The following is a 27,918-nucleotide window of genomic DNA, read 5'->3' as shown; positions in this document are numbered from 1 at the left end:
ATTAATGGTTTAGCATTGGATGATTTCTTGAATTGGTGTTAATTTATTACCTTCCTTTTGTTTACCAGGAATCCATACCTGTTTTGTTTGTAAGCAGAGTGGAGAAGATGTTAAAAGGTGCCTTTTGCCCTTGTGTGGAAAGTTTTACCATGAAGAATGTGTCCAGAAGTATCCACCCACTGTCATGCAGAACAAGGGCTTCCGGTGCTCCCTCCACATCTGTATAACCTGCCATGCTGCTAATCCAGCCAGTGTTTCTGCATCTAAAGGTATGGGTTTCTCACATGGACTGGTCTAATTGTAGAACTTTGGTGTCACTTGTGTATTTCCAGATGCGATGTGGCGTATCTCTTCATGGCCTCTCTAGCTTTTGTCAGAGTACCAGCATTTTATGTGAGAGAGAAGAAAATAATGGACTAGTCCAACAGTTCCCACATTGTATTCTATGGAGCCCTGTTGTTATGTGGTGGCTTCAGATATTTGGATTTCACGTGATATTTAGTTTGAGAAAGTGTTCTGCTGTAGGTCTTCCTCTCCCTACTCCATTAGACCAAAATACATTCTTTTCCTGTGGACCCTTTATCTCTGTGGTTGTCAGATGTGATATTATTCAGGTACGAATTTAGGGCAGAATTTAGGTTTTTGTTTTGTGTTGATTTGTTTTGTTTTTTAAATTGGAAACTTCTATCCTGACACCTCTTTCCTGCTTTATAGAGAGCTGAGGTTTCCAAAAGTATGCCCAGAGAGTCCCTACTTCTCCCATAAGGGATTGAGCAGGAAACATTTACCAGATACTACTTAAGACATTTGTGCACATACCCAGTGTTTTGTCTTTTCTTCTAATTAGACTGGCAGTACCTTTTGTAATATGATTTCCTGAGCCTATAGATCTCATTGGTCTTAAGTACAGTAATTTCACTTGCTTGATCAAAATTATAGTTTAACTATCAGCTTATTTTCCCCTTTTCAGTTGCTGTTGTAGATTGCATTTAGGTGGTTTGGTAATGGTTTTTAGTAGGTGATGTATATTAGAGGACATATTTTATCTGGAAGGGGTGGGAAGTTTCATTCACCTAAAAATTCAGGCTTTAAGAATCAGTACCAGGCAATGAAAGCAAGCATTAGTCTTTCTCCTAGCTGCCTTTTTATTCTGATTGTGAACATCCCCCCTATTTAGTTTGGGGCTGATGCCAGGTTTCCTAGAAGTCAGGGCAGTGGATTGAATAGGGCTTTCCTTGGTGAGGCAGGCTCACTTAACAGTTGTGGGATCTGACTCCTTTATGGCAGCTTATCACATAGCTCCCATCTGAGCTTTTCATAGTGAATTGTGTGTTTTGTGATCCCTTGTCCTACCTAGTAGTGCTTTCTTCTATTAGTGACATTTTCTCAGTGCTGACAAAGAGATTTCAAAACTCATGTTGCTTTTATGTTTTCTTTGTTTTTCTTTTACTACTGGTTTTCCTGCTTCTTGTAATTTTAGGTCGTCTGATGCGTTGTGTCCGCTGCCCTGTGGCATACCATGCCAATGACTTTTGCCTGGCTGCCGGGTCCAAGATTCTTGCATCTAATAGTATCATCTGCCCTAATCACTTTACACCTAGGCGGGGCTGCCGAAATCATGAGCACGTTAATGTTAGCTGGTGTTTTGTATGCTCAGAAGGTAAGACATGACTGCTTAATATATGAATAGTCTAAAAAGAGATTAATACAATATTCTAATGGCAACAAAAATTATTTTCTTCACATTGTTACTAGAGAAATATTAGGAAGTAATGTCCTGAATTAATGATAACATAGCAAACGTTTAAACTTGTTTTTTTCCCCCAATAGGGAGAGGTTTTATTTTATTATTTTGAATAATGACCTTATTTTTATTAAAACGATGAACAGATGAAGGGCACCTGAGTGGCACAGTCATTTGAGCATCTGACTTGGTTTTGGCTCAGGTCGTGATCTTAGGGTAGTGGGATCGAGCCCTGCCTTGGGCTCAGCGCTTATCACGGAGTCTGCTTGATCTTCTCTCTCCCTCTGCCCATTCCCCTATCCCCTACTTCTCGCGTGCATGCATGTGTACACACACACTCTCTTAAATAAATAAACATGTTTAAAAAAATAAATAATAAACAAATGAAACAATAAAGAAAAGGTCATGGGAAAGGAAACAAAATCACCCTTGGAAAATGGGAGAATATGATCAAAAAAGAATACAAACTTCCAGTTAGAAGATGAGTAAGTTTGGGGGACTTAATGTACAGCATGGGAACTGTAGTTAACAATACTGTATTGTATATTTGCAAGCTGCTAAAGAGAGTAGATCTTAAAAATTCTCACTACCACCCCCCCCCAAAAAATTGTAACTATGTGAGGTGTTGGATGTGTTACCGAAACTTATTTCAGCAATCATTTCACAATATATACATATATCTAGTCATTCTGTTGTACACTTTAACCTTACACAATGTTATAGTTATATCTTAATAAAGCGGGGGGGGGGAGGAAAGGTAAACTGGAGGGAGGAAATCAATCTAAATTGGAGGGAGGGTGGGAGGAAATAAATAAATAATCCTAAATTGTCCCAAGTCCCACCATCAGAAAAAACCATTGGTTAAATTTAAGTGATACTACTTAAGACATTTGTGCATATACCCAGACAGCAGGGGTAGATACCTAGATAGAAACAGTTCTAGAAGATGGTATTAATATTGTGCAATTGTGTATCTTTTTTGTTAAATCATTTATTCATGAATTTAAAGGGTGAAACAAAGGGAAAGTGAAGGAATTTATGAATGTCTATAAAATGTTTCCTCACTGTTAAGGATATTAATTCCTAGAAGTTCTTCTAAAGTGGAGGAAAAATAAATTTTATATCTTTTTTTTCCTTCAACTTAAAACATCTCCTTTAGAATAGTCAGTGTTGTGCTTCTTATATACTTTTTCTTTCCATTTTTCACAGCCTCATTTTTGCTAGTTATTATAAGTGGATGATTTAGTAATCATCACTAGTCTATTTACTGTGGTGCTTTTATAGTTCTCATTTCCTTATTTTAATTTTTTCTGTGGTGGGCTTAACTTCCAGGAAGCACCCACAGGTGCTATAATCCTCTGCTTGAGGCTATTTGACATCTGCCCTCTATACCATAAGCCTGTGTTGGTTTGCTATAAAACTTGTAAGCTATATGTTCTATTTCTAAGACTGTTGTGGACATTGCTTCACTATTTTTTTCTGATGTTAAGGGTGGCACCAGTTCTCTTACCTAGTTTCTTCATTACTTTTCAAATTGATGAAATTTTGTTGATTAGTCATTTGGGGGGGGAAAATTTCTCTCCCTTTTCTGTTTTTGAATACTGGTAATGCAATTTCATGAAAACTTGGCTGGTTATGAACATTTTGAGGGACTGATATTTGTTTATTTGAGAGAGAGCATGTGTGCGATTGGAGGAGAGGGAGAAGCTTAAGCAAGCTCCACACCCAGCTTGAGCCCAGTGTGGGGCTCAGTCTTACAACCCTGGGAGCATGAGCTGAGCTGAAATTGAGTCAGATGCTTAACCAGCTGAGGCACCCAAGTGCCCTCTGAGGGACTCAATTGAAAAGTCAAAATGTGTAATTGAATGAGCATCCCTTTTGAGAAATTTAGATATACTAAATAGTGCTAAAGCCAAAAAAAGAAGTTTTTTTGACTGCTTTATGTGATTGAAAATGGTCAATTTGGAGTGTGTGTTCTTAGAAGATTTATGTAACATGACAATTTAAGGAAAAGTTAAACTTAACTGACTAGAGTTTTACACCAGGACATGGTTTGTATCCTCAAACTATGCTGCTAATACAGAATAAATAAAAAGAATCTTAAGTGCAGTTCTGTGGATAGAAAGGGAGGGAACCTTTGGTGTAGAGATGTTTTAATTCACAAAGTGGACATTTTTCTTTGTTCTTATGATACCTGCTTCTTATAACACGGTCTTGTGGTAGGTACTGCTGCCTCTTTATCGTAGCACCCTTCTTTTGTTTAGAAGAAAGTTAGAGATAAGAGTTTTGGTATTCAATAACATTTAAATATAACTTTCTATAATTCTGGTCTTAGACTAAAAACAGGTTTCTGGGAGGCTGAAGTGTAAGCTCCAAAAGTTTTCTACAGTTCTTGGAGATGGGACGATGAGACAGTTTCAGCATTAGACCTTTCTTTTTATTTTTTAAGGAGAGAGAGAGAGAATTTTATGGAGGCTCCCGAGGGGCTTGATCTCATAACCCTGAGATTATGACCTGAGTCGAATTCCAGTCAGATGCTTAACTGACTGAGCCACCCAGGCGCCCCAGCATTAGACCATAATTCCAGAGTGGATGGTTTAGAGTGAGGGTGCCCATAGCATTCCTGACATGGAGCATCCTAACTGAAAAGCTATTGAATCCAATAATGGATACTCATAATGATAACTTAGTCACCTAGAAAACTTAGTAGCTCCAGCAGCAGCCCTCAAAAGTGTGATCCATGATCCTTCGGAAGGGGTGAGGACCCAGAGGCCCTTTTAGGGGCTTCCATGAAATCATAACTCTTTTCATAATAATAATAAGATATCACGTGCCTTTTATAGTTTGTTGACATTTGCACTGATGGTTCAAAAACCAGTGGTGGGTAAAACTGCTGGCACCTAATACAAATCAAGGCATTGGCTCTAAAACATACAAGTAGAATCAGTCATTATATTCTGTATTACCACATGCTGTCAGTAAAAAAAAAAAAAAAAAGTTTCACATAAGACTGTTCTTGAATAACATTTATTAATTTTATTAAATCTCAACCCTCAGGTGAACATTGTTTTAATATTCTGTTATAATAAAATAGAAGTACACTAAAGTAGATCTGTTGCATACTGAAGGTTAAGTTAAAGCACTCATGTAGTTGAGTGGCACCTGGGTGGTGCAGTTGGTTGAGTGTCCGATTCTTGGTTTCAGCTCAGATCATCATTTAGGGTTCATGAGATTGAGCCCTTGTGTTGAGCTCCCCGCTTTGGTGGGGAGTCCGCTTGGGATTCTCTCTCCCTGTCCCCTCCCCCTGCTGTGTCACACTTTTTCTCTTCACCCCACAAGTAAATAAATCCTTAAAAAAATATTTGTGGGCGCCTGGGTCGTTCAGTTGGTTAAGCGACTGCCTTTGGCTCAGGTCATGATCCTGGAGTCCCAGGATCGAGTCCCACATCGGGCTCCCTGCTCAGCAGGGAGTCTGTTTCTCCCTCTGACCCTCTTCCCTCTCGTGCTTTCTATCTCTCATTCTCTCTCTCTCTGAAATAAATAAATAAAATCTTTAAAAAAAATATTTGCAAAAATGTAAAACTTGTTAGCTCACTAACAATTTTTTATTTTGGAAAATATAGTTATTTTTTTTACAAAAATGTTATTTTTATTAACATAATAGATTTATTGTTATTTTTAAGTGAATTAATAAATGTTTTATTAGATTTATTGTTAATTTTATGACCTGAACCGAAATCCAGTCAGATGCTTAACTGGATGCTCTAAATATTTATTAGATTTATTAATTATTTTATCAGATTTAATAGATTTATTATTTTTAAGTGAATTAACAAATATTTTAAAAATTTCTTAGTTTTGGTTCCAGTTTAGTAAGTTTAATATTTTTAGCCTACATAAACAAAACTTCTTTGGGAATCTCCATCATTGTTCAAGAGTATAAAGTTATCCTGAGTCCAGAAAGCCTGAGAACTGCTGGTCCTACTCTCTAAGATTATCCTGCTATTAGACAACAGAGACAGAGTAGAGCCTTAGGACATTTTTGCCCGTGTAGGGAGAAAGCTGAAGGTGATCATTCAGAGTATTAGGATAATAATATGGTAAACTGCTAAATTGAAAGGAACAAGTTCCTGGAATTCAGCAATGTGCTTAAAATTTATTTTCTCTTACCTCTTCCACAGAATGTCACTTTTTTCTCTTTTGCTTTCTTTTGATGGTTCATGTAGTTTTCCCTCTTCTGTCTTACTGTCCTTTCTCCTATACATCTCCCTTACTGCCACCAGATAAACTCTCCTGCCTACCTCCCATCCATTTACCCAGATTAATTCTATTGATTTCTTTTGTCATATTCTCTCTCAGCTCATATCATGTCCTTCCCTGCAAAACTGTTTGCCACGATTTCCCCTCAGCTCTGTCCTTAGCCTTTCTTCAGTGGGTATTCTTATATGCAGATTTCTTTTCATGCTATATAACCTCCTTTTAAGGCCTAGTGCAAAGACCTTGTTGTACAGGAAATATTTCTAGTGTGTTATGAAAGCCAGCTTACTAAAAGGAAGATTTTTCTACCAAGTCCATGTAGTTGGCAAACTACACGGTTAATCAGATTGTGACTTAGCAGATAACTAAACATAAATAAGAAATGTTCTAGAAGGTGTATTATTGGGGCAGGTAAATTATGTCACTCTACATCACTCTTATGTCCCATGCTAAGATTGTTCGACTCATCCTACGAAATGCACAAGAACAGCTAAATATGAGTTTCAGAGCAGAGAGTACAGGCTATATGTATTGAGTAAACAAGTTCTTCAAACTTGTTGTAGCAACAGACTTTTTTCCAAATGAAATATCACTGAATCAAGCTTCAGTATACGACAGAGATAAAAGGAGAGCTTCTTTAATTGAAAAGGAGTTGGGTCTTAAGCACATAGTCCTGGCCCCAAGAAAATAAACACCCCAGAGCTTAACACCCCAGAGCTTATTTTAAGAGCTTGCTGCAGATGATTGAGAAAAGGAAAAAGTCAGCCTGGATAGGATGGTGTCACAGAATCTAAGTTTTTTATAGGATATTACGAGGCAAAAGGGGCACAGTAAAACTCAGATGATGTGGACATATACTTTGCTAAGGCTTTATGCCCCACTAACTTCAGGATGAGATTTGGAGTTACATGCTTGAGTCTAGCATGTTTGAAACATGCTCGTTTCTGGCATAAGATAATAGGGTATTTTTGATGGCTGCATAATATTCCTCTGTGTGTGTGTGTGTGTGTGTGTGTATGTATACACACACACACACACACACACCACATCTTTTTTATCCATTCATCTGTTGATGGACATCTTGGCTCTTTCCATAGTTTCGCTATTGTGGACATTGCTGCTATAAACATTGGGTGCATGTACCTCTTCGGATCGCTACGTTTGTATCTTTGGGGTAAATATCCAGTAGTGCAATTGCTGGATCGTAGGGTAGCTCTATTTTCAACTGTTTGAGGAACCTCCATACTGTTTTCCAGAAATCTTGCCGTTTGCGACGACATGGATGGAACTAGAGGGTATTGTGCTAAGTGAAATAAGTCAATCAGAGAAAGATATGTATCGTATGATCTCACTGATATGAGGAATTCTTAATCTCAGGAAACAAACTGAGGGTTGCTAGAGTGGTGGGGGATGGGAGGGATGGGGAAGGCTGGGTGATAGACATTGGGGAGGGTATGTGCTATGGTGAGCGCTGTGAATTGTGTAAGACTGTTGAATCACAGATCTGTACCTCTGAAAGAAATAATACATAATATGTTTAAAAAAAAAAAGATGGTAGGAAGGGAAAAATGAAGGGGGCGAAATCGGAGGGAGAAATGAGCCATGAGAGACGATGGACTCTGAGAAACAAACTGAGGGTTCTAGAGGGGAGGATGGTGGGGGGATGGGTTAGCCTGGTGATGGGTATTAAAGAGGGCATGTATTGAATGGAGCACTCGGTGTTATACGCAAACAATGAATCATGGAACAGTACATCAAAAACTAATGATGTATGGTGATTAACATAACATAATAAAATAAAATTTAGAAAAGATAATAGGGTATTGGGTGCCTGGGTGGCTCAGTTGGTTGGGCAACTGCCTTCGGCTCAGGTCATGATCCTGGAGTTCCGGGATCGAGTCCCGCATCGGGCTCCCAGCTCAGCGGGGAGTCTGCTTCTCTCTCTGACCCTCCCCCCTTCTCATGCTCTCTCTATCTCATTCTCTCTCTCAAATAAATAAATAAATAAAAATCTTTTTAAAAAAAAGATAATAGGGTATTTATTATATTCCTTAAATATGAATCCTCTATCTGAAATTTTTTATAGTCTGAAACTATGAGGATTTCAGCCTCAGATGCATAAACTGAATTCCTCTGAAAATCTTTAGGAAGTGAAAATTCATTGTCATTGCAGTATATGTAATTATCCTGGTGTCTGAAAACCTCAGTGGAGAAGGGGAGAACATTTATTTAACTAAGTTTAGGCAATAAACCACATTAGTACCTATGATTTTGGTCACCAGTGAAAATCACAGATATTTCAGTTGTAGATATCTTAAAATATTTTGCAGTCATTGTTACTGCTAGATCTTATGTATTACAAAGAAACATGTAACTCTAATCTCTTATTTTAACATTTTGATAATTATACCTTAATGTAACAGTGTCCTTTTAATTTATGTGTTAGGTTAATGTTTATAAATGTTATTCTGAAAAGAGCCCATAGGTGTCAGAGTGCCAAACATAAAAAAGATAAAAGAGTAATTTTAAAAGGGGAAAGGAACTGACCATATGCGGACTACTTATGTGTTAAACATTACTGTGCCATTTATTCACTGTTTAGTCTTCAAATAGATGTGATTATTTACTGTTCGGTGTGGAAAATTTAGTGTATTGTCTTTTAGTGAAGAGAAAGAAATGTGTATATGCCCATAACTTGACTTTGAGCGGTTGACTTCTGACCTCACTGCCCTAACCTAATTTTGCCAGTGGGACCTTATGTTTATTTGCTGTGAATATAACAAACCCTCAAGGTTGTGGTTCACAGGGAATATTGGAGAGGGAATAAGTGCTCTTGTAGAAGTCTTTCTGAATAACTAAATTACTAAGCCCTTCGCTGGGAGTTAAATAATTGGTTAGGAGCAAAAGCTGTTTCAGCTGGGTTATTATATGCAGTCTTGTGATTCTGAGTGCCAGATTTTTTGATTCCCACAGGAGGCAGCCTTCTGTGCTGTGATTCTTGCCCTGCTGCTTTTCATCGTGAATGCCTGAACATTGATATCCCTGAAGGAAACTGGTATTGCAATGATTGTAAGGCAGGCAAAAAGCCACATTACAGGGAAATTGTCTGGGTAAAAGTTGGACGATACAGGTGAGTGAGCATGAAGGAAATTGGCACTGACTTCTTTTACCATCCCATCCTCTGTTTCTTGAGATCTCAGATACAGTGCTTAACTCTTTTCTTTTTTCTTTTCCTTCCTTCCTTCCTTCATAATTTTTCTGATTAAGCAAGGTCCACCCTTCTCCCCATTAATTTTCCATTACAAAAGAAAAAAACTAATTTTTATGTTTTGTGATTATAGGAATAATACATATTCCCTGTAGAGAATTCATTAATGAAAATAAAATCCATAACAAACAAGGAAGATACATTGCTAGCAGTTTGGAGTATTTTCTTAGAGACACACCAATGCATGTACCCTCAAAATAATTGGCCTTATATTTTATACTCAGTTTTGTGTCTTTTCCTTTTTAAAATTATTTTTATTGAACATGGAACATACAAAAGAATATCATAACATGCATGATTTAAAAGAATCAGAAAGGAATATCTGTGTATGTACCTCCCATTTAAAGAAAATAGCATATTGCTAGTACTTTTGAGGCTCCCTCCATGACCCTTTCTGAATCCACTCTCTTCTCACCCCGAGAGGTAAGCACTATACTGCATTTTGTGTTTTTTATTCCTTTGCCTTGCTGTAATGGTTTACCACACGTATAATGTTTTGTTCTGCATGTTTTAGACCTTTTCATAAAGAAATTGTTGCTATATTTTCCTGCAGCTTGCTTTTTTCATTTACTGTTACGCTCCTGAGATTTAATAGTAGTTAGTGCAGTGCTCTAGTTCATACTTTGCTGTTCTACATTTCTTCTTGATATAGTCTTAACAAAACAGTGCAGTTCGTTTATCCATTCTCCTTTTTGGACTATGAGCATTTTGTTAGTGTTCCTTAGTGTACATGCACAGTTTTTCTAGGAATAGGGGTTTCCAGCTGAAATAGCTAATGCCAAATTGTCTTCCTAAAGTGGACGAAAAGCATTAATTTACATGCTTTTTATTTTCGGAGGCATTTCTTGGTGTCATTGTTCTATGCCCCTCACAATTATTGAAACTTTTCCTTTTTAAAGGCTAAATTATATTTCATTGTATCATATACTATAGGTACTTTAACATTCCCTAAATGTTGGGCATTTCGATTGTTTCTAGGTTTTCATTCTTATAGATAATACTTTAGTGAACATTATAGTCAAAGCTTTGTTTATATCTTCTATGAGATAATTATTTACTGTTAAATTATTATTTCCTTTATAGATTCCTTAAAGTAAAATAACTGAGTCTAAAAAGTATATATGTGAGCATATCTGTGAGAATGGCCATTTTCAGGTTTTCAGCACATACTGCTTATTTGTTCTCTAGTTAGATTGTAAAAATTGACTAGGTTGGACTTTCATGTAGATAGACATCACTATTCCTTATTCCTGTCCTAAAAGGTAGGTCATTTTCTTAGTGTCTTGCAGTCTTCTAAAGGTTTCCTTCCTTGTTTTCACCTTTCCCAGGTGGTGGCCAGCTGAGATCTGCCATCCTCGAGCTGTACCTTCCAATATCGATAAGATGAGACATGATGTGGGCGAGTTCCCTGTGCTCTTCTTTGGGTCTAATGACTATCTGTGGACACATCAGGCCCGAGTCTTTCCCTATATGGAGGGGGATGTGAGCAGCAAGGATAAGATGGGCAAAGGCGTGGATGGGACATATAAAAAAGGTAACTTTATATTTTTGTTTCTCAGGCCAACACAGACCTCTGTTGCCCAAGTATCTATTCTGTTACGTGTTAGAATTCACATATGTTCCGTTAGCGGCTGTGTTCTGCTCTCTGGGGCAGCTACAGGATTTTACAGGAAAGTTGATCCACATAATTCATTACTTTTGAGCCTAGCCTTTATGTAACAGGAATTTCCTTGAGGGAGGTTTTTGTCTTACCAGTTCTGTTTTCTCAGCATCTTATCAAAAGTACTGGAGCTTTGGAACTATTTTATAGCCTAAACCCTGTGGTTTGCTAGACAAGAGTCAGATTCTCTAATAGAGTTGTGTTTGTTCCAAGGAAGTTACAGAGAAGTTATAGAGCAAAATAAAATAGTGAAAGTCAAAGCATAAATGTTCTGAATCAAAAGGGATTTTTTTAAGCTGGCCTAGCAGTGAAGGAGTAGGGACATTTGGGTTAGAAGGAGTTGAGTCAACTATGAGCCTCAGTTTTCTCTTACTATATAATGAGTAAAGGTTGCACTGGGAATTCAGTGAGGTAATAAAAACAACCAGCAGAGCACATAGTTGGTATCCGATCAATGATAATTATCTTCTTCCTTTAGCTGTCCTTTGAAAGGCAGTATAGGTATCTCTTATTATTCGAAGATACTTGGACATTGAAGTATATAGATTTTGTATGGTGAGGTGGAGATTCTAAGCAGGTAAAACTTTCTCATAAGGTGAAGATTCAAAGAAAATTCTAAGCAGGTGAAACTTCCTGGATGGGGAGTGAGAATCATGTCCATAGGGAACAAGTTTCACAAAGGTTCCATTTGCCTCCTGTCATTTCAGTGGGTCCTCACTTACCTGTTGGCCATGTGGTTTCTGTGTGGATATGGGTTATTAGTATTAACACTATAGGAGCTTGGCTCTTGAGTCTTGTAGTCTTGGATGGTCAGGGACCACTTGACCAACATCTTTGCCTGTATAGAGCTGGCCACCACAGAGGCTGGAGGAGAAGGTAGAGTTGTAGGGACTACCACAAGTCTGATTCTGCTGAAGCTCTGGGATTCTACTCTCCTATGCCTCAACCCTGGGCTGGCGGGGTGCCTCTGCCTTCAAAGAATACATGTTTTTATGGGGGAATTGGACATAGATACAAGCAGTCAAAATGTTATTCATTGCGTGTTGTGGCAGAACTGTGCATGGTATGCTATGGGAACAGACCAAGAGGAAGCATAACTGTGCTGGGGATCAAAGTTGGAAGTCATGGATTGGTTTTTTCCAAGTGATTTTTGAGGAGTGAACCTTAATAATAATCGTTATCATTTGTTGTTTGCCAGGCCCTGTTCAGTTTGTTTTCTGCTTTAAGTCCTTGTGGTAATAGTATTAGTTAGGTGTCACTATCCTTATCTTACAGATGAGGAAAGTGAGGCACATAAAAGTTAAATTACTTGCCCTAGGTGCCAGTGCCAGTAAGTAGAGGAAGATTTCAAACTCTAGCATTCAGGCTCCAGAATCCACACTCTTCACCCCTACATTGATGGTGAAGAAGTTAACAAATGAAAATCTTAACAAGAAGATAGCGCATGTGAAAGCATATGTTAAATCTAACATGTTGAGTGAATGACCTCTAGTTATGTGGTATAGTTTAATATGGGGTTGGGGGAACACAGGGCTGTTAGCCAGAAAAGGTGGTAGGTAAGTTTACATGGTCAGAGCAGAATTTTTAGGGATCTTTGAGTTTTGGGACTATAGAAGGTGAGAGGCTGTGGCCAGTGATGTCTGTGATGTGGCTGTTTTGGTAGTTCCAGGCAGAGATGACAAGATTGTGAAGTGAGGTGTCCCTGGGGTGGTGAGGATGATGGGTACTTGAATAGACATTAAGTAAACAGACTAGTCAGGACATGCTGAATAATAGAATCAAGAAAGGAGTGATTATTTAAAACACACACACACACACACACACAACAAAAGCTGTTAAATGTTTAACAGGGAAATGGAGAAAAGGGGATGGACCCTTTTCTTTAAAGAATTGATAGAATATGGGGAAAGCTACAGAGAGGAAAGAGGGGCAAGAATTGGAGTTCTTTTCAGAGTTTTTAATCTAGGTTACAAAGAACGAATTTTGAAAAAGAATGAAAAGCTTGTTTTAAGTGGAAAAGAATGAGAATCTTAAGATTTTGTTGGACTTCTAAGATACTACAGTCTTTTAAGCACATGAAAGTACAGGACTTGAATAAAATCAGCTCTGAAGGTCTACGTATCATTACAGCTAATAATGGACGTTTACAGAGTGAATCTTAGGAGAGACTAGGACGGGTGCTCTTTAGAGAATCAGGCAAGAAGGAGAGGAAAACTTCAACTTCGAATTTCTTCCAGAGGAATGCGGCATGTTATTTGGCACCTAGGAGACAGAATGTTTCTGGAGGCAGGAGGTTCGGAACTGAGGAAAGAATTAGGCTTAATTAAGCACAGTGACTTTGCTGAACAGATACAGTCTTGTTGTTGTTGTTAGGAGATGTTATTTGGTGGCTTTTTCAAATCATTTAGCTGGATTTGTTTTGGTTTTGTTTTAAATTTTCCTCTGAAGGTGGTAATCTATATTGTGCCATGTAGTGGTAGGTTATGTTTTGTCTTAATGCTATATCTGAATACCCTGGGGACTATAAATTAACTTGAAAATAGCAGTAATATGTAATTCTTAGTTTTCTATATAGTGCTGGCTGATTTTTTTTTTAAGATTTTATTTATTTATTTGAGAGAGAGAGAGAGCACGAGTTGGGGTGAGGGGGGAGAGGGAGAAGCAGGCTCCCCGCTGAGTAGGGAGCCCGATATGGGGCTTGATCCCAAGACCCCGAGATCATGACCTAAGCTGGAGGCAGACACTTAAATGACTGAGCCACCCAGGCGCCCCAGTTGCTGGCTGATTGTTGTCTAAAACATGGATTTTCTCCAACTTTAAAGGGGAAAAAACGGCAAAATAAACAACTCCACCCAAGATTAAGTGACTTGTGCTGTGTGTTTTCTTAGCTCTTCAGGAAGCTGCAGCAAGGTTTGAGGAGTTAAAGGCCCAAAAAGAGCTAAGACAGCTGCAGGAAGACCGAAAGAATGACAAGAAGCCGCCACCTTACAAACATATAAAGGTGAGAAAAAAACGCAGGAGACTATCTCCAGGAGAGACCCTGTTATAGAGTACTGTTTTCCTGCTGTGTTCATGAAGAGGTTTGGAAGCAGAAGCAGAGTTGCTTTTGGGTAGAGGTGTGAACTTGAAGGAAGATAAGAAAAAGTTCCAGAGCACCATTCCTAGCACATTGTCTACAGCTTCTATAAAGTCAGTTGTGTGTTGATAACTGTTTCTGTTGCCTTGGAAAGTCTTCTTATAGAAGTGGAGTGGATTAGAGTCTGTGCACAGGCAACATCTTGCAGTTTGAAGGGGACTCAAGCATGATAAAAAATGATAAATAGCCCTTAGATAGTATGAATAATACACATGGTAAGTCTTCTTGGTAATGGCTGATACTAAAGATATTTTAGGTAACCAGTATGATTAGGTTTCCCAAGGTCAGGAGAATTCATGTTATGTGTACCTAACCCCTAATGTGCCTAGTAAAAGAGTCTTCACCATTTATCATCTGGGTGCAATGGACCCTTTGTATTTTTCAATGTTTTAAATCATTTTTATGAATAATTTATAGAAGTAAAAATACAGGAATAATGAAGAACAAATTTTTTTAGACATTTTAGTAAGTATTTATTAAAACCTCTCTTTAAAAACCCAATTTTTATTGTTAATTGCAATGTTCAAACATCAGAAAACATGAAAGAATACTATTAGCTCTATTAACAGAATGAGACTGCCCAGGTTCTTGTTGTAAAATATTTGTGGTGATGTCATGCCTGAATAAGAATACCATATTTCTTTTTTGTCAATAGAAATTCATTGTTAGTATAGCCATTGATATTTGAGTTTCTGAAGTCTTGGAGTCTGAGGTTTCATGTAGAGATCAATTTCATCACTATGTTTAGAGTCTAATGTGGTCAAGTATATCCCAAGTATTCCATGGGACATACTGAAACTAAAAAAACTATTTAAAAAAAAAATCTGAAATTCAGATTTAATCAGGTGTCCTGGATTTTTAAAGCAACCCTACTAAAAGCAGACTACAAAGATGTTATCTCTAACCTTTCATACTTTCTGGAAAGATGATTTAATACTTTGGGCAATGCAACAGAGAAACTAAAGTGTCACTATTTCGCTGTTACATGCATAAGGTTTTGTAATTCCATCATTTTTCTGTTTTGTTAGTTTAGTCTCTTTTGGTAAAGGTGGGAATGACTGATGAGTAACTATGAATAACGGTGAAACAGTAAAATGTTATGAGATACAGGAAATTAAGAACACTAAAATTCCATAATATAGCTTAGATTTTTTAAGGTTTTTTTTTTTTTTTTAAGATTTTATTTATTTATTCATGAGAGAGAGAGAGAGAGAGGCGGAGGGAGAAGCAGGCTCCCAAGATTCAGGGAGCCTGATGCGGGACTCGATCCCAGGACCCTGGGATCATGACCCGAGCCGAAGGCAGACGCTTAACCATCTGAGCCACCCAGGCGCCCTTTTTAAGGGGTTTTAATGGATGTACATAGTAGTTGCAGGATAGAATGAGGGTTTTTTTTTCTTCTTCTTTTTTTTAAGTGAATTTTTTTTTTGATCTTTAGAAGACCTCTAAGAAAATAAAATTCATAAAATATCAATCCTTACAAATAAAACTGCTGAAGAAAATACACTCAAAACCTAAAATTGGGTCTAAATGGACGCTGGTGGTGGTGTACTGAGAGTTAAATGGAGTTATTGTGCGTGGAGTTCTAAGTGTAGTTAGGCCTCAAAAGGGGGAAAAGAATCTGGTTCCCACAGTCTTAGGTGTCAGACAACAGCAAGGGAGGCATTTCAGAGTTGTACATCAAGCATAATGAGCTCTTGAGAGAGCAGCTTCCTGGGAGTGATCTAAATCAGAGAATTTAGAAGCCAACTTCTTTCCTCCATACCCCCTCCCCACCTTTTTAAAAACAAATACATTTCCAGGAAAAATGTTAGAACAAGGGTTGGCAAACTATAGTCCATGGGCCAAATCTGGCCTACTATGGTTGGGAAAAAAAATGAGAAGAATAATTCTAGGGACATGAAGATTACATGAAATTCAAATATCAGTGCCCATAAATGATGTTTTGACACTCATCCACGCTTATGTAGAAATTGTCTTTTGCTGCTTTTATGCCACAGTGACAGAATTGAGCTACATCTGTAGCCTGTAGAGCCCAAAGTATTTACTGTCTAGCCTTTTACAGGAGAGGTTTGTTAATCCCTGATATAGAGTGAGCATTAAACTGTACTTATGTATCTATATTGTTCTTAATCATGTGGGGGTATTTTTGTTAGTTTGTTTTTGCTTGTATGTTATGTTAGGCAAGAAACTTACTTGGGATTAATAACAAGTTAGATCGGATGTTAAGAAAGAATGGTTGAAACATATCTTTATAGAGAGAAAAGGAGTAGGGTGAAACTTTTATGGGAGGGAGGTCAGGTAAACATACCTTGAAACAGACAGGTATGTTCTGATGCCCTATGTGTAGGACCTGCGATCGGAGGTGAGTGAGTCAGTCCTTACCTTCTGTCCCCTTAGAGTTTGCTTTCCTCAGGGTTGTGACTTCCATTTACATGTGGTAGTAGTATTCCTCCATTAACAAAAAGTTTACAGGTTTGTTTTGTTTTGTTTTTTAAGATTTTATTTATTTATTATGAGGAGAGACAGAGCACACAAGCAGGGGAAGCAACAGAAGCAGTTTCCCCGCTGCGCTGGGAGCCTGACAGGAGGCTTGATCCCAGGACTCTGGGTTCATGACCTGAGCCAAGCACAGACCCTTAACCATCTGAGCCACCCAGGTGCCCCAAGAAGTGTACAGCCTTTGCCAGTATTTTGAAGTATCTGGGAAGAGATCTGGCAGAGTTACATCCTTGTAAGGTGTTATCAAGAACTGGTTTGAGGACAGTTTATTTCTATAAACAGATTGGAGATTTTATAATATTGTTAAAGAAGAGGCAAAAACTAAAATGTTAGAAATGGAACCTTTTGGGAATTTATTTATTTATTTTAAAAGATTGTATTTATTTATTTGACAGAGAGAGACACAGTGAGAGAGGGAACACAAGCAGGGGGAGTGGGAGAGGGAGAAGCAGGTGATGCGGGGCTCAATCCTGGGACTCCGGGATTATGACCTGTGCCAAAGGCAGACACTTAATGACTGAGCCACCCAGGCGCCCCCCCCCCTTTGGGAATTTAGAGGATGGAAATAACTGTTTTGCTAATCATAGTGATTTCATTTTATTATATATATAATTTTTTTTTTTTTTAAAGTAGGCTCCACGCTGGGAGCCCAATGCAGGGCTCAAATTCACGACCCTGAGATCAAGAGCCGGATGCTTAACTGACTGAGCCACCCAGGTGTCCCAGTCATAGTGATTTTAGATTGAATGGATGTGATAATCTAGAATATTTGATGTGACAAATAATTAAAAGAACATTAAAAGAAAAAATAATCATAGTACCTACCATGTTTAAGAGGCTGATAGACTCTGTACTAGACTTTTTACATATATTTCTTAATCTCATAATAATCTTGCAAGTGAAGTGATTTATCAGAATCATAAAATTCCTGAAAAGCCAATTTTTATGTATGGGATGGGTTTTTGAAGACTCACAGTTTGGCTATTCCAAGTGAAATAATAACAGGTAGGGGGGAACTCATTCTTATGTGCACAAATCCATCTGTTATGGAATGTCTATTTTTTTCTCAGAAAATGCTCACGGCTTCAGTGTTACAGCAGCTGTTTGATCTCTGTTTTATTCACTGTAGTTTTTAGTACTAGCACCACTACTAAATAAATACATGAGTGACATTGCTGTAGTCTATTAAAAAGATTTCAAACTATGATAAATATTAAAATTATTTCTTCACATACAGAAGGAATCCCAGTTACCCAGAGACATTTTCATGCCAACCATTTACCACTTAAGAATTTTTTTTTATGAAGTTTTTTTTTTTTTTTAGGGGCGCCTGCATGGCTTAGTCATTAAGCGTCTGTCTTCGGCTCAGGTCATGATCCCAGGGTCCTGGGATCGAGCCCCACATCGGGCTCCCTGCTCAGCGGGAAGCCTGCTTCTCCCTCTCCCACTCCCCCTGCTTGTGTTCCCTCTCTCGCTGTGTCTCTATCAAATAAATAAAAAATCTTTATAAAACAAAAATGTAGCAGCTAATGTGGCGCCACCATGTGGTAATAGCAGAAACCCAGTTTATACTTAACTTGGCCTACCAGCTTTGAAATTATGATTTTCATAAAATGATTTTTTAAAAATTTTTGTGGGATCCCTAATGTGTATATTAAGTGAGGCTTTATGTCAGATTGCCTTAATCTTTTTTCCTCCAATTTTTTATTATAAAATGTAGATAATGTAAAATTTATTAGTTTAATCATTTTTATATAGTTCAGTGATATTAAATGCATTCATAATGTTTGCAACCATTACCACCATCCATCTCTAGAACTCTTTTCATCTGGTTAAACTGAAACTCTGTACCCATTAAACATTAACTCCCCATTCTCCCCTCCTTGTTGCTTGGCAACTACCATTATACTTTTTCCTCTATGATTTTCACTACTCTAAGTACCTTATATACATACAATATTTGTTTTTTTTTAATCACTGGCTTATTTCACATAACATAATATCTTCCAGGTTCATCCATATTGTAACGTGTCAGGATTTCCTTTCTTTTTAAGCTGAATAATATTCCATTATTTGTACCCCATTTAGCTGTTGTGAATAATGCCCTAAGTTCAAAATCATGTAAAATGTGGCATGCAACTTCAAAGAAAAGAAGTCTACCTTCTATAGGTCCTGAGTTGTCTTGTGTTGACTTGCCTGATGTTCTATAGTATGTGTTTCTTCTGCAGGTGAACCGTCCTATTGGCAGGGTACAGATCTTCACTGCAGATTTGTCCGAAATTCCCCGTTGCAACTGTAAAGCTACTGATGATAACCCCTGTGGGATAGACTCTGAGTGCATCAATCGCATGCTGCTCTATGAGTGCCACCCCACAGTATGTCCTGCCGGAGGACGCTGCCAAAACCAGTGCTTCACTAAGCGCCAGTATCCAGAGGTTGAAATTTTCCGAACATTACAGAGGGGCTGGGGTCTCAGGACAAAAACAGATATTAAAAAGGTGAAGAAAATTTTTCATAATTTCCAGATTTTTTTCTTCTTTGCAATTACTTAATATGAGTAATTATTCTTGATGAATATGAGAAAATGATCATTAGAGGAAAGACAACATAGTGTTAAGGATTAACCTTACTGTTGGGTCTTGCTGTGTCCTTCTAGAGTGTTTTTTTTTTCCTTCTAGAGATTAGGTGCTTGAGAATAGTCTCCTTTACCTCTAAAGTCCTTAGTATTGCTCATGTTCATGGTGTGTGAGGATGAAAAAATGAAGGAAATTCATAGAGATACTATGGCCTTACTTTCTCTTTTGTGACAATTCTGGAACTTGTAGTTAAGAGGAAGGGGATAGTATGTGATACAGAGGTGTTAATCACCTAATAAAATAAAAACTTTTTACTAAGGGAAAATCGGTTTTGGTTCATGGAAAATGAAGAAGAGGATTAGGCCTCTAATAAAAGTGCAGTAACATCTTCAACTTCAAACTTAGAAGGACCTGCAAGTTTCTTTTCTTTAATTTTATTTTATTGTGTTATGTTAGTCACCATACCATTACATCATTAGTTTTTGATGTAGTGTTCCATGATTCATTGTTTGCATATACGTGCCCTCCTTAATACCCATCACCGGGCTAACCCATCCCCCACCCCCCTCCCCTCTAAAACCCTCAGTTTGTTTCTCAGAGTCCATAGTCTCTCATGGACCTGCAAGTTTCTAATAGAGAATATTATATAGTCTTTGTGTAGAATCAATCTTATTTGACATTTTAATAAAATAAACCTTACTCTAGTTATGCTTTGTAAAGAATTTTATTGAAGTTTGTTTCTAGAAAAGGAAATGAATATTGGCTGGTCTGTTTCGTTATTTGCTAAGTAGCTATTATGTGTCTGCTGTGTGCCAGGCATTGTGCTGCAAATGCAGTGTTAAGTAAGAGAGGCATAGGCCGTGCTTTCATAAAGTTTACATTCTAAGGGGGCGAGACATTGATCAAGTAGTCACCCAGTGTGGAAGCACAGTGGGTTCTGGAGGCATATGGTAAATGGTAAGGGCCTGAAACTAGCTTTGACTCTGAGAATATTTTAAGTTGAGAATTGAAATATAAGTAGTTGTTGGCTTAGGCTAGGTGAGTGTTAAAGCATTGCTGTCAAATTGGACAGCATGAGGGAAAGCCAGTATGACTGTAGCAGAGTGAGTCAGGAGGACAGTATTATAAATGTGGAAGGGCAGCAGGCAGGGTATATTCCAAGGAAAAGGAACATAGTTTATGGAAATTGACTTTCAGGTTTTGGGGCAGTTCAAGGGATTTATATTATCTCATCATTTGAGATGAGAGAGTGTTTGTATCATATAAGACTATAATATTACTAAATTATATACATGTAAAATTATTTTTTCAACCCCTTGACTATTTTAATGGAGCCCTAGTTTACTTACTTCCATGTTGGTTGATCTTTAATGTCCATTCCCAGTCTTTCTCCTGGTGACAGTGATAGGAGTGAGGAGGTGTTTTTCATTGTCAAATAGTTGAAGCATCATATTTATGTTTCTTGAATAAACCTTTGTTAAATTGATTAGGTACATGTACATGAACTGCTTTGGAGATTGTTATTTTCATTAATTTTTTTTAAAAATAAGGTGTACCTGGGAATACAGTTGTGCTTTTTGCCATTAAGAACTATTTCTTGTTCTAGGGTGAATTTGTGAATGAGTATGTGGGTGAGCTAATAGATGAAGAAGAGTGCAGAGCTCGAATCCGTTATGCCCAAGAACATGATATCACTAATTTCTATATGCTTACTCTAGACAAAGTAAGTGTTATTTCCATTGTTATAACATTGTGAAATTGATATTGTCCCAGCCATAGTGTTTGTAGGCATGTAATTCACTGCCCAAAACAGCGTCTTTCCCTTATATTTGTAGGGTTTGCTTTGTCGAGGTTCTGGAGTAGCTAAATTTGCTCATTTCTGGCCACACGTCCCTTGCCAGAGTCAGCAGAGCTACTGTTTGCATTCTTTTTGAACTGTCCTATACAAGTTGGGTATTACGTCTTTTAGTATTTTTCCTATTAGATTAAAACCTGAAGCCATCCAAGTAAATAATCATTCTTTCATCCTTTTATTTTACAGATTCAGAAACTGATTTGTTAATATTTAGTTCATTGACAAGGTCATATAAATTGTAGAACTCCGCTTCTGAACCCAAGTCATCTTTCCAATCATAGGAATTTGCTGATGAGTTTAATTTCATTGGTGCCTAGAATTATATTTGGGACTCATTCCTAATTCCAGCATTCTAATATGTTTATTTTCTGTGTATTTGACATTCTTCCTTGTACCTGAATACTAAGGTCTGCTAGCAATCCCCGACCCCTTCCATTGGCTATTATAACAATTCTTTCCTGGTGTGAAACTTCATGAACATTTATTGAGTTGAACCCTTTGGTTTGTGAGATCATCACCTCCAGATATTCAGATCTTCATTTGGGATGGGGTCTCAACATCAGTATTAAAAACTCCTTAGCTGATTTCTAATGTGTAGCCCCAGGGTTCAGGACCACCAAATTGAGAGGATGGGGCAAGCTGCTGCTTCTAGGGCAGTGGTCCTCAAACTTCAGCATAAATCAAAATTACCTACTGGGCTTGTTATAACACGGATTGCTGGGCCCTCCCTCAGAGTTTCTGCTTTTAGTATATCTGAAGTGCAGCCCAAGAATTTGTATTTCCAACAAATAATTGATATGGTGCTAGTGATAGATTAGTGACTACACTTTGAGAACCACTCCTGGGAGAATCAAATTATACAAATAGGAACTCTAGCTTGTTAGAATATATAGGAAGTATCTAATGAGCATCATCTCTTGGAATTCTAGGACCGGATCATTGACGCTGGTCCCAAAGGAAACTATGCTCGGTTCATGAATCATTGCTGCCAGCCCAACTGTGAAACACAGAAATGGTCTGTGAATGGAGATACCCGTGTTGGCCTTTTTGCCCTGAGTGACATTAAAGCAGGTAAGAATCAGTTAAGGATTCTGGAGCTAAGAAAGGAATTTCAGGTTTTATCATCTAAACATCCCATATGTCCTGTAATCCAAAATGAGGTCTGCAAACTCTTGGGAATACAGAAAAGACTTTCCAGGTGGTACTTGGCATGGAATATTTTTGGTGGTGATGGTGGTATGGCAAAATATACATAACATAAAGTTTATCATTTAACCATTTTTTAATTGTACAGTTTTGTGGCAGTAGGTCCATTCACCTTGTTGTTCAGCTATCACCTCCATCCATCTCTTTAACCCTTTCATCTTCCCCAAGTGAAGCTCTGTATCCATTAAATGCTAATTCCCCATTTTCTCTCCCCTCAGCCCCTGGCACCACTGCCAGACACTACTCCAAGCATATTCTCATATTTACTCCTTGTAAAAATGTTGTGAAGTATATGGTATTATATACCTGTGTTACTTGGATTCTTGGGTCTGGCACCTCTAACCACCCTGGGGTCGTGTCCTGTGTATTAATTACTCAAATATTATCCAGGCCCATAACTTCAGTCCTTCTATCTCTTCTCGCTGCTTTCAGTACATCTGTACTTGTAACTTAAGTCTTTGTCCATGGTGATAGATTTCTCTACCATTTCTAGCCACAAATTTTTCTTCTCTCTTTTCCCATATTCACTTAGCTCAAGTAGCATGGTATGGGAATTCACAGACCTTGTTCTTGTTCTCACTTGATTTCCAGTCTGCATGGGTGGAATGAGAGGAACAAGACAGAAAGCTCAGTGCTATGCAGAGTTCCTATGGAACTCCAACTTGACAGATGGAATCAGAACTTTTCAGCTTGCTCTCTTTACTCATTCAGCTTCATGTAGTCTTCAATACCTGTTATACTTTCTACCAAATGTGTCATACTCCTTGTTTTTCTTTTCTCCAATGCCTTTCATCCCCATAAGTGCAGACCTCAAGGATTGTTGTATATTGGGCTCTTTTTTAGAATGGTATGAATCTTTCCTTTATGCACACCACTGCCTTCTGATTTATCCCTTGTGCGGTTATGTTTACATAGTGGATGGTGAGTAAGCAGTAGGTTATGTCAACTATCCTGCTATCTTATATTTGTGTATATGGTTGAGTTGTATTATTTGCACATTAAATTAATGAAAATTCAGTTATATACTCATAAATTGTTTGATAAGGAATAAAGTGAGTAGAATTATCTATCCTTCAGTGCAGTATTTTGCCATAAATGTGAGAGGGGAGACAGAACCCTGCTCTTATCTTGGTCAGTCTTGGTTCCTGCAAGTTCCTTGCAGTGTGAACTTCTCACCAGGCCATGAGTGATTCTAGTTTTTGTACCTTTTGGACCCCTAAATGTAAGGTAGCTGATTTATAATTTGCTTAGCTGAATAAACAAATAATGATCTATATTAATCCAATATTAGATGAAAAACTATATATATCAGTTAATCTCATTGATGGAAGATAGGTCAGTCTGCAGTAGGAAATCTTACAAGATTTGGTCATCTTGACCAAATGATTATCACTTTACACGTTAATGGTGAACCATTACCCCAACCCAGAGTTAATCTCTTTTTATATATATATAAAATTCTTGTATTTGTTAGGCCTTCCCTAATGTGCTTTGAATTTGAATGGTTGTGTGTTTTATTTCCTCTCTTAGTTTTGATAAGATGCACTTTTGACAGAAAGGGGACAATTTGTACTTTAAATCTGTACATCTCTTTTTTAAAGTTTACAAATTACTGCTGTGTGCATTATGTCCGATTCTCTAAATAAGCTTGTGCAGTTGTTGTTTCTCCATTTAATAAATGTACTCAGGGCTCAAATCACCCAGCTAGACTGTGGTAACAGGGATATAAAGCCAGGGCCCAAGTTTGTGGTATAGAGTTCTCTAGTATTACTCTGTATTGAGTTGTCTCTCCCTTAAGTTCTGCTAGATTTGGCACAGATCAACAGGTTTTCTTCATACTTGCATTCCCAGTGCCTAGCACATCAGTGTGTACAGGTGAGTTGTTGTTTGTTTTTGGTAATGAATTAATATATTTTGAATCTGATTAGGAAACACAAAACAACTTGGGATAATTAACATCTCTACAGTAAAGGTTATTTTAAATATTACTTGTTAACCTGTATAAGTTTTTCTGTTACTAAGTTGTATTTGCTGATTAATAATATTATAGGATTCGAATGTATTAGTATTTCATTAATATAGTGGGATTAGAGTTAATAAATCCCTTCTATCCTCTGAAAAATCTGTTCTCTTGCAAGTCCGTATCCTTTGTGATTAATACAGAAGTAATGTAATTAAAACCATAGATATTAATATTTTCATGGTCTTTTATGCAGGCACTGAACTTACCTTCAACTACAACCTAGAATGTCTTGGGAATGGAAAGACTGTTTGCAAATGTGGAGCCCCAAACTGCAGTGGCTTTTTGGGTGTAAGGCCAAAGGTACCTTCCAAATGTTTCCATCGGGAATAATGGTGTGGTCCTCCCTCCCTAACCAGTGGCATAGCTGACTTTTTAAGATGTCTCTTTGGAATAATGACATTGGATAGTTGTCGGTAGGGCTACTGGCACTTAACTAAGCATTGTGATGGTCAGTTTGGTTATTCAAGAGCAGATCTATGGGTGTTGTTGAATTTCTTTTGAGCAGTCTGACTTCTAATTGGTGATACTTTTCTAGCTAAAAAAGCTGTAAGATAGGAATCCATAAAGTAGGTTACTTCCCATGTCTTTATTGGTCTCAGCTCATCTCACTCACATTTCCTGATAAGCTTCTTAGATTCTTGGTATCTGTGTCTCCCTCTCTTCTCTCTCTGTCTTTTTAAAGATCTCAAAGAATCCAATATTGAATTTAAGATTCTAAGTGTAGTATAACACTTGTAGATAAACATAGGACCCTTAATATTATCTTAAAGTATAAGCATTGTTGTATCTTACTCTCTGGGTTTTTATGTGCATTTTAACTGGCTTATAATTCTGTAAAGAATTACTTACAAGTCTGTATCCTGCATTTCTTAAATATTATAAAATCTTTTTCCTTGCTGTCACATAGTCTTTTTAACCATCGTCTCTCTAGTGACTTAATTTTTTAATACAATGGATGGACCATAATAGATGAACATGCATCCAGAGTTTTCTATCCTAAGTTACAGCACACTAAAAATTGAAGTTTAATTTTGATGAAAAATACAGTGACTCCATTTGGGTATTTCCTATTACGCTTTTTTGATTTGGAAGTCAGTGTTAAGAACTGAAAAATGCAAATTAGCACAGAAACCAATAACTAAAGAAAGGGGGCGTGATCTTTTTTATTTTTTTTCTTAAAGATTTTATTTATTTATTTGACAGAGAGGGAGAGGGCATAAGCAGGGAGAGTGGCAGGCACAGGGAGAGGAGAGAAGCAGGCTCCCCATGGAGCCGGGAGCCCGATGTGGGGCTCGATCCCAGGACCCCGGGTCGTGACCTGAGCCAAAGGCAGTTGCTTAACTGACTGAGCCACTCAAGCACCCCAGGAGTAATCATTTTGTGCAAAAACACACAGAGATGTTGAACACCCCCAATTATTCTTTTATTAAATGAGGAAAATTATGTTTATATTTTGTTGAGTTTTTTTTCTTTAGTCATTTGGTTAAATGGTCTTGTTCCTTAAGGTGTCCAGTTTATTACCTATAAATCAAAATAGTAACTGAGTTTAACCTAAGTTTAATGGTGTTACATTCACTGGGGATGTCAGTTTTTGCATCCTTAACATCTAGGTAGTATTTCACACATGGATCAGTGAAAGAGAAATTTGAGGGCAGAAGTTTAGAAATGGGAGATCACTGAGGGATAATAATAATCAGATTGGTCCTGGATGTTTCTAGTCCAAGATAAATGATGTGATGAAACGCATGGGGTTTGGTAACCAAGTGTGGGCTGCAGGGATCATGGAGGAGACCTGCTTGGCTGCACCAGGATCTGTCTTGGGGAATAGTGGATATGAACCTAATTTGATATAGATAAAGGGCACATAGCTTATTGAGGGCAAGGACCATGAATTAGTTTTCTGTGCCTTCCTAGCATGTGACTCTTAAGTGTCCAGTGAAGGTTTATTGAATAAAGAAGTGTGTGTGCACACACAAACATACACCCCTAGACAAACACAAAAATAAAACGTAATGAAAGGGTAATGTTACCTTTAACGCTAGCCTTGTGTGTTAACAAAAATAAGTTTATTTTTCTTTTATTTCATTCAGGTGGCAGGAGTAGTTGATAGAAAAGTTAGAATTAATGCAACCATTTATTGGGTACCTATGATGTGCGAGGTGCCTTTCCTGCATTTTTTCTTATCTTTACAATAGTCTATGAGGACTGTCTCTTCCCAGAGGAGAGACTGAGGCTCAGAGAGGATAGTTAATCTGGTCAAGATCACACAACTAATATATCAACAGAATGCTTACTGCTCAATATCTGACCTCTAGAATCAACCCATTGCCACAGAAGAAAAGTCAAAGAAATTCAAGAAGAAGCAACAGGGGAAGCGCAGGACCCAGGGTGAAATCACAAAGGAGAGAGAGGATGAATGTTTCAGCTGTGGGGATGCTGGCCAGCTCGTCTCCTGTAAGAAGCCAGGCTGCCCAAAAGTTTACCACGCTGACTGTCTAAATCTAACCAAGCGACCAGCAGGTTGGTGTCAAAATCCATGTAGAGTGCTCTTTGTTCTCTCCCAGAATTGTCAGAGCCCTTGGTCTTCCCATGCATAATGTTGAAGGGGGTATGGTTCATGTTCTCATTCTGGAAATAAAGGCTTTGGAATCCTAGGTTATAGAGAAGGGAACAGAAACTTACTCATTATATGTCAAGCACTTTATTTACATTTATGTTATGTTATTTTATCCTCCCAGCAACCCATAAAGATGAGACCTTTTCACCTTCCCATGATGCAGATGAGGAAACTGAGAGTCCAGTTTGGTGAGATGACTTGTCACAATAGAGCATGTAGATGGAGAAGTTGGATTGAAAGCCAGGTTTTCTGACTTCAAGGCCACTAAATCATGTTTCCTTTCTAAAGAAAGAGAGGTTGAGACAGTATGGAGTTTGGGGTTATTCCGGTCAGTGAGGTGTGGACTAGATACCCTGGAGTAGACACCCTTGAGCTCCCTTCACTCACTCCCTTACGAAGGAGATTTAGCTCCATCTGCTGACACATGAGAGAGCTGCTTGGGCAGATAGAGTGTCAGGAATTTGTGGCTGGAGAAGGTGCTTTTTTTTTTTTTTTTTTAAGATTTTATTTATTCAAGAGAGAAAGAGAGTGAGAGAGCATGAGAGGGGGAGGGTCAAAAGGAGAAGCAGACTCCCTGCTGAGCAGGGAGCCCGATGCAGGACTCGATCCTGGGACTCCAGGATCATGACCTGAGCCGAAGGCAGTTGTTTAACCAACTGAGCCACCCAGGCGCCCAAGCTGCTAACTTTTGAGTGGGATTTGGAGTTAGAAGAGTTTGGGGGGACTTGGATAGGTGGTCTGTTTTGTTGACAGAGGCAAGAGAGCAGTAGGGAGCCACTTCAGCTGAGGAGATTAATCATCACCAGTGGCCTGCTCTCAGGAATTGCAGAGAGAAAAGTTTGGGGTGGGAATGAGAGGAGTTTGTCCCTGAACTAGCTTTCCTTCAATGTATGGTTGCCAGAGAAATAAAATAATAGAAACGGAGGTAGTGTGAGGGCAAGGCCACAGCATGACTTGTCAGTGCCAGGAAGTGGAGAAGGAGAATTGTTTCAGAATCAATAGCTCAGGATTGTAGCTGGCACAGGCTGCAATGGAACTCGTCTTGACTAGGAGCCAGGAGTCAGGACTAGCATA

General features: G+C 38.1%; 1 protein-coding gene across 5 annotated transcripts in view; it reads left to right on the top strand.

The window, feature by feature from the left end:
* The window catches only part of NSD1 (nuclear receptor binding SET domain protein 1), a 148,071-nt gene that overhangs the window by 113,113 nt on the left and 7,040 nt on the right, over positions 1–27,918 (top strand). For all 5 annotated transcript variants that reach the window (XM_025866964.2, XM_073889549.1, XM_025866963.2 and 2 more), the window contains 10 exons: positions 69–269; positions 1,481–1,660; positions 8,975–9,131; positions 10,598–10,803; positions 13,818–13,930; positions 18,796–19,065; positions 20,750–20,866; positions 21,928–22,069; positions 24,421–24,527; positions 26,543–26,747. In XM_025866964.2, coding sequence (XP_025722749.1) covers positions 69–269; positions 1,481–1,660; positions 8,975–9,131; positions 10,598–10,803; positions 13,818–13,930; positions 18,796–19,065; positions 20,750–20,866; positions 21,928–22,069; positions 24,421–24,527; positions 26,543–26,747 — 1,698 coding nt within the window. The remainder of the gene's footprint in view (positions 1–68; positions 270–1,480; positions 1,661–8,974; positions 9,132–10,597; positions 10,804–13,817; positions 13,931–18,795; positions 19,066–20,749; positions 20,867–21,927; positions 22,070–24,420; positions 24,528–26,542; positions 26,748–27,918) is intronic.

This window comes from Callorhinus ursinus, unplaced genomic scaffold, assembly GCF_003265705.2.
Source record: "Callorhinus ursinus isolate GAN/ISIS: 27379988/994484 unplaced genomic scaffold, GSC_fseal_2.0 scaffold3, whole genome shotgun sequence".
NCBI classification, from domain to species: Eukaryota; Metazoa; Chordata; class Mammalia; order Carnivora; family Otariidae; genus Callorhinus; species Callorhinus ursinus.
This window is presented reverse-complemented; position numbering and strand designations above follow the sequence as displayed.